The following is a 21,748-nucleotide window of genomic DNA, read 5'->3' as shown; positions in this document are numbered from 1 at the left end:
TATGTAGCACAAACCCCATGTTGCTGGGGGCCTCGGGGGAAAAAAAAACCCCACCAGTGAGAACAGCAGACTTAAGGGATGCTTCCCGTGCAGACAAGCTGTAAATAAAGTTCCCATTTGCCCGCTCAGTTTCAGCAGACGCCGCGTCCTGAGGACTGTAGGATCGTTTGCTACCCCCATGCCCCAACCTCCACAAATGCAAAGAAATTTGAAAGTAACTTAATTTTTTTTTCATTTGCGGTCAGTATTATTGACCTCCACTGAAAGATCCAGGCACAAAAAGTCTCATTGAAACTGAAAGACATTAACTTTTTTCCCCCCAGTCTTACCTTTCATGGGACTTAAGACAAATAGTAAGGTGGACGTATGTGATAGATACTGGCAACCTGAATCGTGTCTGGGAAAACTTTCAGGATGCAAAACGATCGTTTATTCTCAGTGGCAACGATAACACAGCTTCGGGCCGCAATGTTCGCGTATTCCTTCGCGAAAGAAAACAGACCGACGTAGGCAGACCCACTGGACAAGAAAATTGTCGAATGATGTTAAAGAGGTGTCACAAGTTGTGCAACCCGAAATTTTGCTTCAGAACGTCAGTATCTATCACTTCAGCCCAACCTACCATTTGACTTTCTTTTCCCTTTAACTTTCAAAAATCGCAGTTGACTAGTGCGCATAAAAAGTTTGAACATAAGTCTTTAGTCGCCGGTATCCACCGGCAAGGCGGCTATTCAGACAACGATTAGTGAAGTCCACTTCAGACCGCCGCCTTAAGATCTATGGTCAAGACCTCGCACATAGACTGCAAATCGTTCCTAAACATCCCTGCGCTGACTCCTCACAAAACTTGATAAGTGGATCAGCTGCATCAGTGCCGCAGAAATGGGTGAAAGATGGACGAGCGCCCAGAGAAAGACTAGCAGGCGCCCAGAATTAACGCCAGAATTAATCACATCTGCCGTAATGGCGGTGTCGGGCTGAGCAGCGCGTGCTCTTCTTGCCTGTTATTGATACAACGCGTGATCCGACCGAATGAGAACACTTGCATGTGACATCGGCCCCGGAGCTAAATCTTTTTAGCATCTTAGCCAAACTTCGGGCTGCTCGAATTTTGCAAGTGTACCTTTTGTGTCATGGGAGGGGAGGCGAAGAACGCAGTAGACTTATGTCTGGTCACAAGCAGGTCTCGGTTGATGGCTCCATGGGTCACTTACTCTGCCTATGAGAACCAAATATCTGCCCAACGGAAAGTAAGTTTGCCATTAGTCAGCAGCATAGCGAAATTGCGATGTGATCTCCCTTTTGAAAAATTTGCGGGAGAAACCGTTGACTGTCCGCGCCGGGTACTCTTCCTAATGGAAAATATGTCAAGGGGTCTACCTCCCGCATTTTAACACCGGCTGCATTCCTCATCGGAATCTCCCATCGACGAGAAGGAAAGATTCACTCTTCTGCTGGCTATATCAGCTGATGGCTGTTTTCATGTACAAACTATTAAGTGATAAATCAGGTTTCCAAGTCATTCTGTCATGCTGTTTCGGCGCTGATTCTTGTCTTCAATAATTGACTACTGTGGCGCCCCACTAGGTCAACGTGATGTCTGATGTACCTCTGGGACAGCTTGTTTTTGACATAATTTGCGCTACTCTACGCAGTATCAGCGCGATTTGTCAGTGTCTTTCCGTTGGGACTGCCCACAACCTCGTCGGTGCCTTTTTGTTTTATCAAGACTTGTCTCTCTTCTCTGGCTATCCTCTATAGTCTGTATCTTCTTGACAAACTCCCGCAATTCCAAAAGTCTACAGCACGACTCATACTCCAAGCTCGACAACGACATCACGTAAACCTTCTTTTTCTATCTTTTTCACTGGTTTCATGTCCAGGTTCGTATACAGAATCTACATTTTTCTTCTGGCTCTTTGTAGGCTCTGCTCCTTCTTCCTACACACCTAGCAGGCATCTCAGCACTTCTGTTGATTCCGTTTCCAGATTCAGGTCGAAACTCTTCGCTGAACGATTGTTTGCCTATTCAGCATCAATTTGTTAGAACTCCCTTCCTTTTGTGTGTCACGAACCAGTCCGTGCCTCCGTGTTTTTCCAGAATATTTTAACCCCTCTGGGACTTACGGACTGCAAGTGTATACTGAATGTATGGCTGAATGGAACATTAGAAGGGAAAGTGTTAACTGTGACACAGTGTTTGGTTAACACGGCTCAGCAGTAGGTTTTGGAGGGAAGGAAGTAAAAGATCTACTCAGCCCCGGGAAACCAAAGGAAGAAGACGTGCCTGAGTCAAGAGTTGTAAATCTCCCGAGTTGAGATTGTATAGTAGACAAGGGTAGTGTCGATCGACGAAGGATGCGGCGCGGTACTGACCCGTTTTGGGAGTAAGCTCGCCTAAACGAGGTATGAAAATTTTTTCTGTTATTACTTATGGAATTGTATTAGAACTGGTACAGGGGTGTAAAGGACGTACTATTATTAATTTTATTATTACCTGCATTTCTCCCCAAGTACGTCCAAGCATCCCACCATCATCGATGTCGGCGTATAAGGTCTGGCATATGGCAAGGTCATCAGCGGGGATGGTTTGCTCCAGATCTTTCCACAGGGTCTCCATGTCGACAGAAAATGGCAGCAACTTTTGCTGCCTGCGGACGATTTTCTCCATGACCGAACTGTCCACCAGCAACTGGCTACCCTGTGCTCGACCCGCTTCTCTGTCAGGTGTTGCAGCAGTTTGTAAACTCAGAGAAGTCTTCGACGCTTCACTTGTCGACAGAGGAGTTCCATCAGCTCTCGCAATCTGCACCACCGACTGGGACAAGGTAGCCGGTACTTCTGCCACCGGGAGCTGCACCGCTGTCCCAGAAGCCACGGCGGCTGGAGGATCTCGCAGGCGCATGCGCATCTCCAGGGAGTTAACTACGAAGCGGTCCACCTTGCTGGGCATGCGCGGGTCCTTCTCGGACTCCTTGCTCATGCGAAGGAGCGAGATCAACGTAAAAGACGCGCCGCAGGATCTTCCACGGCTGTCCAACGATTTTGAATCCTGTGAGAACGCGGAGGTCTTTTCAAACTGAACAGCGACATTGTCCAGCAACATGTTCCTACATCTGTTCCCCTCATCCAGCACGGCCTGCTGTCTGTACTGCTGTGCCGTGCACTCGGGCATCGCAAAGGAGCCCTCCTCGGCATCTGACAACTTCATCAACTTGAACTGAGGGCTGTCGCTTGTTGCTTCATCCTGACTACCTTCTTCCACGATCTCTCTTTTTCTTTTCCTCTCCACTCTTCCACTAGTTGATCCTCTTTCAGCGGACCTCGCCGATGAAGCCTTTGACATCAGCCCTGGCAGACGTGAAGACGCATCTGGAGACACGAAGCTCTAAGAAATAAGTCGTTGCTGTGAAAGCGAAACTAACGTGTAAAATAAGATCATATTACTGTCACCGATGTAAAGAATGATATTATTTTGTTTATGCACAGCACATAAGTTACTCAACATAAATGTCTGAAAAAGTAGCTGAAATGCTCCAAAAATACTGTCTGCGCTGTATGTTTTAGTTTTTAAATTGCTTGATAACAACGACAATTTTGCTGTATATAACTACACCGCGCATTACCAAATGCGCAAGAACGCACACCCAACACACACATACTCATGCCCTCACAAAAGACTGATAATTATCTCAAAATGAAAGAAACAAACAAAATATTCCAATCAATCTCCGTAATATTTTTCATCAAAATCATCAATACTTTAGTACTCACCTCCTGCAAGTGTCTTCTTACACCCTTTTTTCCGAATATTTTCTCCAAAATCATCGTCATCATCATTGTCATCACCAAAATCAAAACGACTAGACAACAACTGTTTGGCCAGCACTCCTCTTCGCAGTCTAGGGTTGTGGAATGCATCAGACAGGCGAAATATTTCTGTGGGGAGTTCAAGTTTCAGAGACACCTGGAAAAGTAATTTAGTGCGTTTGTGAACAATACTATATTACTTGTTTAAAAAAACGCTCTCATCGTTGTCATACTTCAGTCGAGATATTGTGTGTGTGCGCGCACGCATAGGTAGGTGGGTGGTAGGGTGTGTATGTGTGTCCACTAATAACATCCACATCATTTACCCAACCTTCACCAAATTTGGAAAGAATTTTTGTCACAGTGTCTTGTGTTCTGTTTCCGCTGGCTCCAGAAGAAAATACTGTGCATAAGGAACAACGACATACTCATACTATGAACAAACGTCGATATCTTTGCAGTCTGAGAGTCTTCTACGAAAGCTTAAGACAGGAGTTTGTGGGTAGGGAAGGAAGATGGCAAAAGGAACGCAAGGGAGGTAAAAAGCAAACGACTAAGTCGCAGAGCGCGAGAGAAAGAGAGGGGGATAAAGAAAGATATTTGTAACAATTTTTTTTTAACTTTCCATCTCGCCTTCATTCAAAAAGTTGTCGCAGCTGCTGAACACGAGCTGTCAGTCTGTCAAAAGGGACATCAAGAGTATTAAGGCTTCCCTAATTCTCTAAAATGACTACGCGCATGAATAAGCTTGACTCAAATGAAGTGACTGATCGAAATTTAATAATATAATCACCTAAGAGTACTTTTCTTGTTTTTTTTTTGCTGGTTACCTTTGCTTTCTGAGTATATTCACAGGTGGGTCCCAATGAACTTACAGCAGCAGACATGCAATAGGACGCTAAGCAAGATCTTGAGAACTAACTGCTTGTGTTCACTAACTGTAGAATGGAGCGCTAAAGGGGAGTTATAAAAGACGACCTGGCCCACTACGTTACCTGTCTCAGAGCTGTCAGGGTGATCATGCTGGACACAGCGCCCGCCTCTATGGCGCCCGTCAGGCACAGGTAACCATCATCCTCTCTGTTGGCAGTGTCCTCCGTGGGGATCTGATGTGAATGATTCTGTACCCCTCTGCTGTGCACTTGCAGTAGCTCGTCAAACAGTTGAAAGCTTTGAGTGAAAAGGCTAATTACAGCCGCTGGTGACCTGGTCTTATGAAAATACCTGGAACAAAATGTATCTAATGAAACCGTCTCCTTGAAATGTCTTTTCCTTGCTATACACTGGCTCTAACATGCATTATATGAATAAAATAAACATAAGATGCATTTTTTTCTCATAGCGCACTCTTGGTCTCTCTCACGCACAAGCATTTGCAACATATTTACTTCCAAAAAAATCTTCAAAGTCTACAACAATCTACAAAGCTACCATACATACAGTTAAAAATCAACATCCGATTCTTAACTAACTCGATGAAAGCGAAAATAACCAGTAAAGAGATGTGTTTAACTGAACCCAGAAACTAAAGCTATATCACTGCAAAGCAGACGGATCTGTAAACAGGTGTCTGTCAACCTCATCACTCTGGCTTTCGACAGTTTCTTTCAACACACAACAAACGATCTCACAATGGGGTTTTTTTCGCTATTGTCATAACCATTAACAACTAAATAGTTAAACGCTTTTACAAACCCTATTCCAGGGGAGGCCACCATGGGCGATCATCACTCTTGCTGATACAATCTCCATCGAACACAAAACTCATATATCCATCCAAACTAGTAATGTCACACTTGTCACACCCCAGTAATTGTCTCCATTTTTCTTTCGACGTTATTCATTCTATAAAAACGTTTGTCTGATTCGGTCAGATGTCATCCAAACACAGTTTTCGAACTAAAGAAAGCAAGGTCACTCAGGCCATTTCAATTAAATACAACGAAAGAGCACCTTCACACAAACATAATACTCCATATTCGCCCCGCTCTCCTCCCATCCTCACAGAGAGTGCAACACCTCTCAATATCTTGGCTGGATATGCAGCCTCGGCGACACTATCACAGCAGTCCTGGGGAAACAACTTTCTTCTCAAGAATAGTTAGAGATGTATAAACACCACAGGGAGTGCAGTAATTTTTTGTTCCAACTTCATTATCACTTCTTTTCTTCCCAACTTTCTTTAACGCTCTTCTCTCTTCAGTCAAAAGTCTTTGTGACCTCATACGCATTCCGACCATTACACTGACGTCATTTACGCGTATTCCTTCCAATACAGCAATGCTATTATTAGAAAATAATTACGTAGTAATAATAATAAGTTGGCTTGTATAGCGTCTTATCCTCCTCTGTGGACAAACTCAAGGCGCGTCACACATGACAGATGGTTTGACGTGAAAATAATGTGACGTCGGAACAAAATGACGTTACTCCAGGCCAAAAGGTCAGCGTCTACACACAACACGAGCACAATCTGTAGGCCAAATATCAAACATGTCATACAAGCCGGAATATACTCCAAATACAGTTCTAAATTTCACATCCAACAGACGACACTAGTCCCCCTGGAACGATGAATGAACTCCAGCACACGCAAACGTTCACTGATCAACAAAGGTCAAGCAGACATGAAGCTCACTGAACTGTGCCGATCGTCGTCTGCATATTGAGAAGGAACTGAAGCCACCGACACAGACGAGGCTCCACATTCCGCACGTACGATGGCAGGCTCATCAAAAAGACATGCAATCACAAGTCCAATAGAAGGAAAACGTCAGATTAGACAAAAATACAGTAGAGCTCTGCCTCCTCCAGCTAGTTATGCAAGGCGACATCACTCTACATTCTCAGGGCACGGACGCATTCGTGACGGTGTCACATGCAAAGAAAGAACAGTGACCAAGACAAAATCTTAACCCAGTATAGCTAATCCTCGCTGTATTAGTTGACAGGTGCTAACCATTGTGTTAACGGACAGAGTATCGAGATTAAGATTTGTGTCAGTTATACCTTGCTCATGCACTGCTACTAATAGATAAAATGAGTAACATCGTACTGAAGTCTTCATCTCCCACACTTACATGTTAGTGGTGCTGAAGTGGTTGGAGTTGCGTATGGCGCCACTTGTAAGCTTCCTGCCCTTTGACAAAAACTGTCACAGAAAATCCAGTAAATATATATGAGAACTAATTACCTGGTTATTTTTCACAAAAAAAGCCAGAGAGGTGACTTAAAAAGAAGGAATTCAAAATCCATCAAAAAGGGACATCATTAAAATATCTTATGAAATCTTAGCCTAGGTGCAAGCTTTCTGTTCTGAAATTCTATTCAAGTGAACTTTTTTAAAATGCTTGCAATAGCAATTCCATATTCAAGTATGGGTAAATCCATTACAGTTACTTCACTACCATATGATATATGATGCTTTTAAGCATATTCCTGGTGTTACATTACAAGTAGATTTTCTAATTGTCCTAATTAGATTATTGAAAAAAAATAAGACTAGTAGCCACCCTACCTTTGGCCTGATGATAAGCTTGTCACGCATGAGTTTATCGAAGACATCGCTCAGCAGACTGTCCGGGTACTGTCGCATGGTGCTATACATCTCAAACATGCGGCCCTGCTTATCTCCCATGCTTAGAATGTGCGTCTGAAAAAAAGGAGTGAAGTCTCTTGAAACAGCGTTCTTGTCAATTTTCTCTGGTGTTCCTACTTTCATATTTTTTAGCCCTGTGTGTGACAAACTGAACGGTTAACTGTCTCAAGACGAAATATTGTGAGCACGGCAGCTTCAGCATAGTTCTGTTGGTTTACTCAATGGTACTCCTTTAAAAATATATATGTTTATTGTCTGTTGCATAGATAATAATCTCTCTTAAGAAAAGCTATCACATATTTCTTATTAACGATGATGCAACGGAAACCCACTTCTCTTCGAGAAGAAATCATTCATCATTCAAAAGTCCACCCGAGTACGTCAAGGTGGACGACACCACCACACCAAAAGTCCTTCCATTCTTTTGCATCAATTTAAATAAGGGTGGACAAAAGTTGTTAAAAACGAAATCACCAAAGTTTGTTTTGGCCATCGAAACCTGGTTCATCTAAATGCACAGACCACGTGACCTACCATTTGCATATCTCGGACTGCAACTTTGCAAACATCTGCTTTAGTTCTGACGTCTTGCCAGCGCGGGGGTTTTCTGTTCACCACAACCTGGTAGTCCCGCTTCAAGACGCCCACCGTGGGAGGCAGATGGCCAAGATTGTCCTCTTGTTCCGTCCTTTATAAAACAATGGAAATATTTTCGAGTAATCCTTATTTCATCATAGTTTTTTGCATATAACTTAAACACATCCTCCCACACTTAATATCTTTCCTAGATTGCTTATAAAGCCTAGTGCAATGTAAAAGTTATGTAAATAGGTATTCACATTTTTTTTGTGTATTTCGGCTTCTATGTACATGCTAAACTTTTCTTGCATTCTTTATATGAGTTAGTAAAATTTTTTTTGTAACTGTCAATAGATTTGTAGAGTGTATATATGCACTTTTAAAGAGCATGCTCGTAGCGCTTAAGAACAAGAACAAGACATGGACAACATACTAAGGACAGAAGAATAAACAATATATGAAGGGTGTAAGGATAAACAACCGTACTTATGATGAATAAATGAAAAATACACAAAACGCAAAGAGGAACCAAGTAACAAGGTCTGAAAGTATCATGACTGTGCGAAAGAAGACGAGTTTGGAAGTAGAAGTAAGCGGAAATAAAGGAGGGGGGAGGGGTAGGGAGCGAAAAAAACTAGTAGACTGTTCTTAGGAGTAATGCCTAAGGAAGAGGTGCATTTTCAGTACACAATTAAAGGATTTAATGGTAAGCATGTCTCCAATATGGAAAGGGAGAGAATTCCATTGTTTTCTGCACACTAACTAAAAATCCTGCTACCATATGTTTTTTGTTCTGGTGATAGAGATCGGAGACGGTCGCCTCTGGCAAAAGTTAAAAGGAAAAAATCCTAGCTACTTACAAAAACTTGTCCAGAAGATCATTTATCAGGGCTTTGTAGTGAACAAAGAAGTTTCCTTTCGGCTTGATACCTTTTGGACAAATGTTGTGAGCATACTTGGCCATCAGCTTCTGCAAGCACATAAGAGTACACAAAGAACCATATAAAAACTATAGCATCCTCTATTCCAAAAATTCTTCTAGTGTCTCTGATTTATCAAAACCTAATGATTAATCTTATTCTTTCTGAACAATTTTTTGAACAATGTTTTTGAACAATTATACCTGAAACTGCAAAATTCATCTTACTTTGGATTAAAAGCAGTCACTGTCAGCCTTTATGAAGTTGTCATACACTAGAAGTATGGCATAAATTCACACACGACTAAAAGCACACACTATACCCTAGGCTCTACCCTTCCCCACTCCCTAATAATCTCTCTCAGGGATTAAAAAAAAAACCTAACTGTGAAGCCCTCAAGCAACAGCAGTACATTTTACAGAAGAGAATAATCTATTACGGACTTTTAAAAAAATGACAAAGACAAGCAAATTTCAAAGGAACAAATAACAACTATTACCTTGTCCATTTGTGCACGCATAATATAATTGGCAACACTAGTCTGTGCTTTCACGTCTTTTCTCAAAAACACGTTGAGTTTACGTGTGATTGCAAACTGTGTCTTGTCTTTTGCCAGATTCTGAAATACAAGACAGAGGGTGATGGATATTTCTAAACAACATGGATAATAAATAATACAAATTTGTATCAGATACTCATTGGCTATATCTCTCTCTCCAACAGTTTTAAGATGTGTAGTTATTTCAATGGATTGCTCACCCCTTGCTGGAGCTATGCTCTTAAAGCAGTAAAGAATCAATCAATCTCTATGCAAGACTTGTTCCTGGGTGATTATACTTTCAAAGTGTGCACATCTATGCAAATGAATTAATATATATGTGTTAGTGTGAATGCGCGTGCATGCTTGTGTTTTTCATGTACTGTATGGAAACCAGGAACGTTGATGTTCCAAAAACTAGAAAAATCCTTTCAGGTGGAATTGGAGTAAGGAATCAGTAATTTGTGCAAAACTAGGGACTGTACCCAATGTTATTTTATGAATGAAAGGAAGTTTTGTAAGAAATTTCACTTTCAGAAACCAAAGACATATTAACCGTGCCTGACTTGCATGTATACTTCATGCGTCCCCATTTTCTGCAAACTACACATGCTTGTGTCTGCAAGCATGTATTTGCATAGATGTATATGTGAGCATATTATATACACACACCTAGCTACTTTTCACAACATGGTCAAGTGATACCAGACAAGGAGTCTAAATGTGGGTATGTTTTAATACAAGATGTCTGCTCCAAAGAACAGGGAAGCAACTAAAACTTCTCTGTGATTGGTGTATGTTTTAATCATACAGCAAACTGAAACTATTCTCAAACAAAGCTCTTTTCTATGTTTGAAATAAATAGCAAATATGTAGAAATATAGGTCTCATGACATACCGGCAGCCGCTGGTGCAGTATGTCTCGAGTGTATTTACTCAGAGGACATGATAATGCATCACGGCCAGGCAGAAGAATCTGGCCAGCAACACGGCTCATCAGCAACTGTAATGAAAACAAAAGTTGCATTGACTGTGTATGTGAATGTGTGTGTATGTTGTGGATATTTATATATGAAATCTGTTAATAAATTTAAGTGTATTTTCATTCTCACCTGCACAGATGTACAAACACATGCACACTAAAGTGATATACAGGCATGTACAAAGAAATGCTGGTCTAATCACAAGCAAGCAAACACTTACTACAGTCATTTCTTTGGGAGTCCATCTCACTCTTTCACCATCCATGTTCCTCAGGGCCTCCTCATCCTCTTTGTCCATTAAGAAGTCTTCTGAAAACAGATTCTGACCCTATATAAAATGGCATTTTTAACACTGCGGATTCAACAAACACAAGCATGTACACCTCTTATAAACAACATAATTATACAGGTATATACAGATTCCAGGCAAACTACTGTATACAGACTGCTCTGTTACAAAACTATGTTAAAAAGACACTGGATGCAGTTTACAATGAAGTGCATTCAAACCTTTGCTTCTTTTCTTCTTGGCGAATACTTTTCTGCGCTGGGGATTTAGTCGCGTTTTCTTAATTTTGTGCCTTGCTGAAAGCAAAAACCATTGGAAAATCAAAACTAAATATCACACACTCACGTGTGCACACACATACTGCCCTGTATAAATACTTTAAACAAAATTTAATATTTCGGTTTGTTCACTTGATGGATTTATGCTAGAATATGTTTGTTAACACCTACATTTTCCTGCTAATAATATGAAAAGATTTAGTTTGCAGTTCAGGACACAGAATTTTCTGGCACATCCAACAATGGCAAAAGAAATGCCTCATAATGACACACTTTCAGTGACACACTAGGCACCAGACAAAGCAGTCACTTTCAGCGACACTTGACACCAGATAAATATAGCATCTCACTTCCAGTGACTTGCTAGATACAAAACTATACACAGATACTTCCAGCAACACATATGATACCACATAAAGACCATGTCTCACTTCCAGCAACACGCCTGATGCCTTTGCCTCCCTTGTTCCCCTTGACCTGGCTTGTTTTGACGACAGATGTCCCAGACACTGTTGTTGAAGATTCTTCAATTTCTTCTGTAGCATGTGTTCTAGAGCTCTCGCCATGAGCCTTTTTAGCTAATGCCTTCTTCTTCTTTGCTTCACTGCCTGAAAAAAATACCCCAGAAAAATCTAACACTTGCAGTTTGAAATTATAGCATGAAAAAGTTAAAGCAGCCCTGAGAGAAGCACCACACAGTATATCACTTTCCTCATGGTGTCAAAAACTAATTTCTCTATTTTAAGAGCCAGGTGTGAGCCCAAGAGAACCCTTTTACCAATCTGCTGCATTTGTTTATTATTTAGCTCCCATAAATTAGTCTTATAAGACAGATTATCAATCAACAGTGTTCTTGGTGTTCTTTACATCAACTGGCTGTTGTGACAGTAACAGCCCGTCAAAAAAATTCCTTCCTCTATGACTTCATTATACAGCAAAGTGCAGAAAATATGCAGCTAATTTTATGTGACTGGTGAAAAATTACATTAACTGAAAAGGTTTGGGCTCTCTTTACTGTTTCATCAAACATTTTTCTACAGGTCAGGTGACATACCTTTTGGAGGTTTATATTCTGTATCAGACAACTCTGAAAGATGTAAACGCCGCCGCTTCACACCAGGCTTTTGTAAAGGAGTTGGAAATTCGCTGCCTGCAAAAAAGGGATCCAAAACAAATTGTCAAATTGAAGATGCATTTTTGCTTCACTTCTGGATGTTTTTTTAAAATTAGTTCTTCACACTTCACAGACTTTATCTGTTTAACTTTACTGCACAAGCTACAGAGACTCAAAGAAATGTACCACATTATTTCCACCTAGAAACTCCACTTGACTATAGGCATGTGTTTGTACTTCTCCACTGAGAAACCCCATTCTGTCACCTATTTCACATGCTCTCTATCATGCATTTTTTTTTAATTAATAAAGTTAATTTAGCTGTGGCCATATTTATGCTGGAAGGTATGCCCTCTTGGCATAACAATGCATATTCTTCAAATCTGTAATAGCTACCTGTTTTAAAAATGATTACCTGGTGTTCAGAAAGTTTCCTTTTTTCCCCTGCCAAAACCAAGTGCTCCTGTTTTTTTTATTCTGACTATTTTGTTTCTAAACAAATCCACATTAATTACAATTGTGTCCCCAGTGTTCCAATTCTTTCCACAGTTATGTGAAAACACTATAATGTGATCTTCGTTTCACGTGCATACATGTGGCTAAGTTTAATGAATGAATTAAGCATAATAATCATCAACATTAGTTGCGGCCCTATGCTCCCCTGAGGGTGATTAGGAACAAGAAGAATCATCAACATTACATAAAGTAACGATAAAGTAAACTGTACACTACATAATCATTTTAACTGTTTTGAAACTTATGAAACATTTATTTCTTTAATTTTCCAATTTTTTCCCCCAGGCTGCAGAAAATTGTGGATATAAGGGCACAACTATATTCTCAGCGTATCTCTGCAAAAACAGCAGTAATAGCTATCCATTGATTAAAAAACATTTTTCTAAATTCTCTTTTAAAATATTACTTGGCTTACTCAACTTACTCGGTTGGTCAAGTTGATTTTTCTGAGAGTACCAGTTGCGCTTCAAGTTCCTATTGGATTAAAAAGAGATCCATTATTCACACAATTGCAAAAACAGGATATAAAAAATGCACATAGGTGTCCACACATGCCTTAATTAAGACATGATTAACAGCTTCTGTGGTCTGCTGTTACCTAATGATCACAATTTATCTCTTACTTCTACCTTCATTATACCACTGTTTAAAATTATCTTCTGCTTGTGATATTGTTTAAAACTGACTTAGTTCTCAAGCTTTGAAAATAAGTATTTATTCTGATCATGATCTTTCACCCAGGCAATGCGGCAAACCCGGAGATCAATGCACAAAAGCTACAACAACAACAACAACAACAACAACAACAACAACAACAACAACAACAACAACAAACTAAACCAAATCAATGAATTATTTTATTAATAAACACTTTCTTGAACAAAATATAACCAACAGTTCACAATCAATTGAAAACCCTTTGTCTATCTACACAAGAGTTCAGGAGGTCAGCAAAAGAAACAAGACTTACAAGAAGAGTGAAGAGTCCATGCCCCCTGCTCCTCCATGGTCTCCTGGCAATGTCCCATCCTCAAGCACTCCATCAAGGACATGTCCCTTTGTGCAGTCTTCCAAGCTCACTGCCGGTTTCTTATCAGGAGGATGGTCATGCTTTGCCACTGTTGCCATTGACAACAAAGGTTGAGAGTGAGCAACCATTTGCAAAACAGCATTTAATTTTTACATGCTCTATGTAATCTGTGCTGGGTTACTGTAGAACAAGCTTCTAAGTTGTTTTTACATTTTTTGACATGCTAATGTAACATAAAAACAAAATAAAAATGTAAATAATTTTGCTGTCTTGACTGATCAATGATCTAAAGAGAAATAAACCTTCAAAAAAAACTATCTTCTGTAAATGAATGGCCTGGTCATTATATTTGTCTCATTCATGGATTAGATTAGATTATTGCCCGTTATGCCGGTCGGCACATAGGGCAGTGACAAAGGTCCTCCACTTTTGCCTGTCCTGGGCTAGACTCCCCACAGTACCCCAGCTGAGGTTTAGGGTCTTCATGTCTGCCTCCACAGTTCGGTGCCAGGTGATCTTGGGCCGGCCTCGCTTGCGTTTTCCTTCTGGCGTCCAGTGTAAGGCAGTTTTTATGATGGAGTTGCTCCCGCCTCGGAGGACGTGACCAATCCAGCGCCATCGCTTCTTCAACAGGATGGTGGCCATACTCTCCTGCCCACACTGGGCAAGTAGTTCTTCGTTGGAGATTGTCCTTGGCCAGAAGATGCCCAGGATTCTTCGCAGGCTTTTGGTGTGGAAGACTGACAGTTTGTTGAGGTCGCTGTCAGTCATTCGCCAGCATTCCGAGCCATACAGTAGAGTGGACATGACCAGACTCTGGTAAAGTCTCAGCTTGGTATTGATGCTGTACTGTGTCGACTTCCAGATGTTGCGTAGGCTACAAAAGATGCCCCTGCCTTTGCTCAGTCTGCTCTGGATGTCACGGCCTGCTCCTCCATCTTGCGTGACCACGCTGCCCAAGTAGGTGAAGCTTTCAACCATCGGCAGGTCTTCTCCCTCTATGCTGATCGGTGTTGGATTGGTGGTGTTCAGGGTCATCACTTCTGTCTTTGTCCGGCTGATGTGCAGTCCGACCTGCTGCGCAAAAGTGTGCAGGCGAATCGTCTTCTCCTGAATGTGCCGGTGGGTGTGTGACAGCAGGGCCAGGTCGTCGGCAAAGTCTAGGTCTTCTAAGTTCGTGGAGAGTGTCCATCGTATGCCCCTTGGTTCATCTTCCGTTGTATGGCGCGTTACCCAGTCAATGACAAGGTTAAAGAGCAGGGAAGACATCACGCAGCCCTGTCTCACTCCGGTCCCGACCTCAAAGTAGATGTCACTGTTTCCAACACAGCATGAAAAGTTCGCATAGAAGCTTTTGATCAGCAGTACAATTTCCATTGGTATTCCGTATGCTCTCAGGATGCGCCAAAGGCTCTCTCTATGGATGCTGTCAAAAGCCTTCTGGAAATCTACGAAGTTAATATAGAGCTGCCTCTGCCACTCTGTGCACTGTTCAATGATGTTGCGTAGTGCGAATATCTGGTCGGTGCATCCTCTTCTTCTACGAAAACCAGCCTGTTCTTCTCTAAGTTGTGTGTCCACTGCCTCTGAGATTCGTTGGATGATGATCATTCATGGACCCACTTATGAAATAAATGTTGAATGGCAGTTTAAACTTCAACTTCCTGATGAAAAGCAACTTTCTCACAATAACATGCATCACCTACAAGAGTCTTTATGAACTGCTGTTCTCTAAGCTTTCAATGTACCCATGTGTACCAGTCATATGCATGTGTGTAGACATCTGAACACAAGCCACACAATGCTTTCACACCAATACACAAGCACACACAAACATGTACATGCACACATAACCCCACACAATCACACACAAGCAAAGTATATATTTATATTTTTTTTTACTCTGGCGGGCGTAGAGAGTGGTGCCAAGCGTGACAGTCTGTAGCATGGTCCAGTACTTGGAAACATCATCCATGATCTTGAAAGAGAAAGTCAGGCGTGGGAAGGAATCTGCTCCTTCTGGCAGCCGAATGTAACGATAGCCTGGTTGACTTTCTCGTGTGTCGTAGATTGTACCACTCTTGTGCAGGTACATAAAGAGCTGATAGGAAAACAAAATGCAAGTTACAGATGAACATCAAAGCCTGAGGCTTGTATAGTGAAAACACAGCCTTCGGCATCAAAATGATTCTCCACTCTTTTACACAATTCATACTGATAGACAGATCACAGATCTTGAAGCTTTGTTAAACTGTACCAAGAAAGAGGCATTTTCAAGCACATCATCCAGCTACCATAAATTTTGGTCTATTCAGCGCACCTGTATATAATAAGCCAAACCCACCATTTTTTTTTTTTTTTGAAATCTCTACTTTATTCACAAATTAGGTGTACTGGTTCATATGCTGGAAATATGCAAGCTCCTGTGCAGCTGGTCAGTTGTCTTTTTCAACAGTCAGGTCTATCGCCTTCAGTTTGAAAGCTGCATGGTAAGCATTTCATCTCATTTTCAGCATGATGAGGGTATGTGCTTGAGCAAATGATCTGAATGCTTCCCTTATAGTATGTGGCTTTGATTTTAAAATGATGAGCAGTAAACACTGTAACAACATGAACAGTTATCACTTAACATGAAGCTAAGAATAGACAAGGGTGTGAAGCTCCTGGAATCGAAAAAAATCTGCAAACAAGCCGCATCGCTGTTTAAGCTGAAGGCTTTAAAGCTGTGGAAACAAGTTGTGGTTTATTATCCAAAATTTACAGCAATTTAAGTGGGATTAAAAACTGTAGTTGAAAATCACCAATTCTGCTTTGTTATAAAAAAAGCCTGGTGGTAACCAGTTATCAGAACATTGCAAAACATGCTAACCTTGGTGGTGTCTTGAAATACAAATGGCCCATAAGAAAGAAGCCCCATCTGACAAAGAACATCACTGTTGTACATGAAATTGAAAAGAGAGCGGCGACGATCCATCATCTGGTGGGCCATAGCAGTTGGCAGATGTGACAGTGGATAGAGACGCAGATCTTTGTCCTCCAGAATATCACTGAGACCATCTACCTGTGAACAAAATCACAGCAATGGTTACTTAAGCCGTGCTCTGGATTTCTAGCAAAATCCATTAGCTTTCCTAAAACCTCAATAAATCATCCATTCAGTTAGCCTTGTACTCCATACTGCAATATGTAGAGAGACTACAACAACATTTTTTTGATGCTAGCAATTCTTTCAAAGAAACCTAGTAGCTAAGCAGAAACACTGCTATGATGGATAACTAACCTGGAAATTGAGACTTATAAGCTGGCAAAAGATACAGACAGGCATATGCATAATAATGTCAGCCACCATGCAGACACCCTCTGTTCTCCCCACCATGGATTGTACATCTGCAACCATATCAGTTTAAATATTCACAAGTCAGTGGATTTACTTCATGATGTGCAGGTGAAGAATGTGAATTTTCCGTTATGAAAGGTATGTACCTATAGCAGGCTTCAGTTTTTTTTTAAAATCATTTAGTCTCACAAAAATGTATTCATTCATACAGGTATACACACCCTGACTTGAAGCCGGGGTGTGTAGCTATCTTTTCGCTCTAGCACATACAAGCGCATGCAAACACACATAAACATATACATGCATCCCAACCAAGAAAAACAATCCCAGTCAAAACTGGATTACCAAATGTAAGATAATATAAAAAACTAAAATGATATGGCTGTGCATGGGTTTGCCAGTACCTGTGTGTTTTCGAAGAGGTGGCAAATACCGCCGCCAATCCCACACATCTAGATAAACCCGTGGAGTCTTCAACTGGCTGAGGATAGAAGCACTGGATCCATTCATATTCACCTTGTCTGTTAAGTGCTGTACACAAAGACAGAGTTGTGACACACTCAATTTGTTAAAAGTGCTAATTTTACCAGATGACATGAAAATAGCCTACATTTTCTGTTTAACCATCAAACATTGACTCACTAAACATGAGCTAGCACAACCTGGCCTGTGAGGTGCTCTACTGGTCAAGTCAACCAAGAGCACATAGTAAACCATTGAAAAAAACTGCTGCATTGGCATTGCTGTCACTTTTACCAACCAGTAGACTGCCCCACACCCAAGGCATGTGCTAGTTCACTGTCATGGAGGCAACTTTCAATGGTTAAAGGGAAAATGTAGCCTCTTTTTCTCCTCTTGTGTCATCTGGTAAGTCTTAAAATGAGAATTTACAAGAAAAATTTCACATCGATGATAAATGACTTCATCCTATACATGAGTTGAAAAAGAATAAAATACAAGACTTGGTTGAAATGTATGCCTTAAAATAACTATGTCACTAAATTTTACTAATTTACAAAAAGAATTATGATGTGATGTGGCATGTGTATAAAATAAGTCATTTTGATTTATACACATGCAGTTTTCAAAATGAACAGCTTTCTGGAATACTAGCAATTAGATTTGCTCTGTGGAAAAACAACAAAAACTCTGCCTGCTTATCTTTCACAATATTACTGCTATATTATGGCCATACCTGAAAGATTTCATCTGCACCATCAGTACCATGAGAAGACGTGGAAACAGAGACCAAAGGTGCTTGACCATCTGTATTACCCTTATGGCCTGAGTGTTGATAACCCTCAAAGCCATACACTAAGTACCAAAGGTACTTGTGCAGAATAGAGGCTCGCTGCATCTTGGGCATCGAGCCATAGCGATTCTAATTTCACAGACAAAAATTTGCCATCATCAACTATGGATAAATTAAATGTAACAAGCCAATGTATCCTGATTAATAAGAATAATGATTAATTAAAAGTATTAATTATCATATCAACTCAGTTGACAAGATCTAGGAACTTATGCAGCTTGTCAGGAATTAGATGCTTTCACTAAAATATATTGCCATCCTTTTAAAAAAAAAGATCTTACGATTAGGCCAATTAAAAAGATCTACCTATCAGTGAGGATGATAATACTTTTTTCTAATTGTACCACTTCAAACAAGCTGCGAAATGTTCCTCAAAATAAATTAACAATAGCTACATTCTTGGCATGTATGCCACACAGATATGAGTCTCCATAGACAGCTATCCTCTGGGTGCAACACTTTTCTCATGGCATCATTATCATCATCAAAGTCAATGGCTTACCGTTTTGATTCTTTGACAGGGGGAACCACTAGACAGATTTTTAAACAGCTTATTCCACTCAAGCATGCTGTCACAGAAGGACTTTGGAAGCATCTGGCCACCCAGCTGAAAATTCAGACAGTCTTCTTAACTTATCATGATGGGAATCATTCATAAGTATCTTTGCCTCTCATCAAAGAAGACAAAAAAATCTAAAGACTTAAATCAACTGTAATCTCAGAGTTAATACAGTTGTAGGCCTTGAACTACTGCCCTGTTGGTCATTACTTCTGATAGTCATCTCTGAGAGAAATGTAAACTCTTTGTCAGAAAAGCTTCTTGGGTTCAACACAGGAAAAGTGTTTTGCATGCGAAAATTAAACAATTTTTAAAAAACGCTAACCCATCATCATACATCCAAGCAATGAGGCCTTTTGAATGATTTGATAATTATAATAAAGGAGCAGGCAGTTAGAAAACTGTAAACTCACCTGAGACCGCTTATGTATTCCTCCATGGAAATGACACAATTTGGCTTGCTGTATAGCCATCTTCACTCGCTTGTGCTCATTATCAATGCCATTGGCACACACCAGTGGCACCTGTAAAATATAGACTACATATTTATGCACAATAAATTAGATCTTATGACAGACAAAAGATCTAGACTTAAGTGGTATAGGTACATCTCATCATCACCAGGACTTGCAAAGAACATACCACAGGAAAAAGTACACAGAGGCTGAAGAAGACATATAGAACATGAGATAGGTAGATGACATCAAAGAGTGGACAGGTCTGTTAGTTAATGTATCCCATCTGAACAAAGAGAGGTGCTGAGAACTGATGAAAATATTGTAAGATCTAAAGAACATGATGATGAAGAGTTATAGCCTACATTGCAGACTGGTCTGTTTACCACACAAAGCTTGCTGTGATAGCTCGACACTGTTAAGCAGCTGGAGGAAGGCAATCAAAGTTTGACGTCAACACTGCTGATATGCAGATCTCAAATCTAAGTAATGGTAAGATGGCGCAGATGTGACAGTAGAAATAAAATGGCCCAGAAAAAGATGAAAAGTGGTGCTGGCACAAAAATCCATCCAGGAACGTAGAAAATATCATAACAGATGTATTGATAAATATTAGACAAAAAATTTTACGCAGATCAATGGACAAATATAAAAACTGAGGGAGAAGAGTCACCCTCAAGCCAGTTAGGTGAAGGAACATCACTCTCCCTATAATTGTTTGCATGTAGCTTGTAAAATTTCAATGCAAGCCTTATGACAGAATATCATGACTGCGGTTTTTCACCCAGCTACCTATCCTCTTTCCCTCAGCTTTATTACAAAAGAACACTACAAAAATATTTATATGCAGAGTACAGCATTCAATAAGTTAAATAAATGCTCTTTGAAATGGTGTTTGAATTATGGTTGTGTATCCTATGGATTTGTAGGGGTTTGAACTCAATGTACTTGCTAAATATAAACAGGGAAGGCACATTTTTTTCTTGACTTCAAAGGTAGGCAACGTGTTAAGACTAAAATGATTATAAACGACATACATGTACAATTTTCTTGTCCTTCTCCAATTTGACACAGTATTTCTGCAGCTTTCCTTCTCGACAGCACCAGTCTATCATGCGTAGCAAGGTTTTGCGGCACATTTCAATCCCCTCCTCTTCAGGGGATTCATGCCTAATGATCTGTAACATCACAATAATCAATGGCATCTTTCTTTACTTCATGTAAAAATCAAATTATTAATCAGCAAACATTAGTTTCAAAATCAAGCCAGCTAACATGAAACATGCACTTTTAATGACTGTACCTTTTAAAGCAGTTTAACACCACAAATACAAAAATCAGTCCAGAAAATAAAATCAGTAAAACTGGCATCCATATACAGACATTTATAAGGTCTACTTTTGATTACAAGTCCCAGTAACATGATCAGTTAATTTCACAACTAGGAAACACAGAAAGACAGCAAAACATTAAGATACAATAAATTAATAAATTCATCATAGCCCAATGTCTACCTGTGCAAGATGCATCATGTTGTCAATGACTTTGTGTTTTTGCACCAGGTTTAGTAGAGTGATTGCACGGCGCAGCATTCGCCCTGAGGCCTCCCCTGTTAGAAGTGTCATAAGATCTCAATCATTTATGCAATAAATCACCATTCTGCTATTTGAAAATTTACCAAACACAATCATCCTGCAAACAATGAACTGTTACTGATGTTCCAGTAGGCAAAACTGTTATAAGCTCAAGAATGACAGTACATTTTTTAAAACTTTCTTGTTTTTCTTTTGTCAGACTCTTCCAAATTCTTCAATGCTAAATTCTGAAATACCTGCTGGAAGAAATATAAACATCGAGATGTTTATCAAAAGTTGTGAAACAAGACTTAAATAAAAAATATATGAATACGAAAATTCTTGCCTGTTTTGATGGGACCTTCCACAATTTTCACAGGAAATCCATCCAAGAAGCTGACTTGAATTTGAGAAAGAATGGCACTTGTCTCTGAATCCTCGTCATCAGATTTAGATTCAAAACTATCCCTCTCTTTGTCAACATCCATCAAAGACACTTCCTCAGAAACATTACCATCCTCTTCTGTTTCAAGAAGAAAACAGTACTCATCAAACTTTAGGTCTGAATTCCATTCATGCATAGATTGCCCAAGGGCCAGAAAGGTGATCAAAACAGTCATACATCACATCAACACACGTTTTGAGCAAAAGAGCCTAGCACAGTAAAACATCTTTCTTTAGATTTTCCCCTCTTAAATAATACCCACAAAATTCTCACTGATGAACTTTGCTATATAAATGTTGTCTCCATAATGACTACCTCCCCAAAGCCACTTTTGACCAACAGTTTTTGTTCTGACTTTTTTTTATATAAGTTGCATGTTGAAAAAAAAAGTATATTTTAAAGAAAGACAAT

At 40.2% G+C, this 21,748-nt stretch overlaps 1 protein-coding gene across 2 annotated transcripts in view; it reads right to left on the bottom strand.

Moving 5' to 3' along the window:
- LOC112571831 (general transcription factor 3C polypeptide 1-like) overlaps nt 1–21,748 on the bottom strand; it is a 142,138-nt gene that overhangs the window by 113,663 nt on the left and 6,727 nt on the right. For both annotated transcript variants that reach the window (XM_025251150.1, XM_025251151.1), the window contains exons 12-36: nt 21,239–21,415; nt 20,833–20,927; nt 20,356–20,496; nt 19,277–19,387; nt 18,807–18,911; nt 18,188–18,373; nt 17,397–17,523; nt 16,936–17,042; nt 16,525–16,716; nt 15,558–15,756; nt 13,596–13,743; nt 13,050–13,099; nt 12,050–12,145; nt 11,427–11,603; nt 10,939–11,013; nt 10,649–10,737; nt 10,344–10,448; nt 9,407–9,526; nt 8,848–8,957; nt 7,943–8,096; nt 7,328–7,462; nt 6,891–6,961; nt 4,806–5,034; nt 3,775–3,967; nt 2,498–3,372 (exon numbers count right to left, since the gene is read on the bottom strand). In XM_025251150.1, the coding sequence (XP_025106935.1) occupies nt 2,498–3,372; nt 3,775–3,967; nt 4,806–5,034; nt 6,891–6,961; nt 7,328–7,462; nt 7,943–8,096; nt 8,848–8,957; nt 9,407–9,526; nt 10,344–10,448; nt 10,649–10,737; nt 10,939–11,013; nt 11,427–11,603; nt 12,050–12,145; nt 13,050–13,099; nt 13,596–13,743; nt 15,558–15,756; nt 16,525–16,716; nt 16,936–17,042; nt 17,397–17,523; nt 18,188–18,373; nt 18,807–18,911; nt 19,277–19,387; nt 20,356–20,496; nt 20,833–20,927; nt 21,239–21,415 (4,067 nt within the window). The remainder of the gene's footprint in view (nt 1–2,497; nt 3,373–3,774; nt 3,968–4,805; nt 5,035–6,890; nt 6,962–7,327; nt 7,463–7,942; nt 8,097–8,847; nt 8,958–9,406; nt 9,527–10,343; nt 10,449–10,648; nt 10,738–10,938; nt 11,014–11,426; nt 11,604–12,049; nt 12,146–13,049; nt 13,100–13,595; nt 13,744–15,557; nt 15,757–16,524; nt 16,717–16,935; nt 17,043–17,396; nt 17,524–18,187; nt 18,374–18,806; nt 18,912–19,276; nt 19,388–20,355; nt 20,497–20,832; nt 20,928–21,238; nt 21,416–21,748) is intronic.

This window comes from Pomacea canaliculata, linkage group LG9, assembly GCF_003073045.1.
Source record: "Pomacea canaliculata isolate SZHN2017 linkage group LG9, ASM307304v1, whole genome shotgun sequence".
NCBI classification, from domain to species: domain Eukaryota; kingdom Metazoa; phylum Mollusca; class Gastropoda; order Architaenioglossa; family Ampullariidae; genus Pomacea; species Pomacea canaliculata.
Note: the sequence above shows the minus strand (reverse complement) of the source record. Positions and strands in the feature narration are given on the sequence as shown.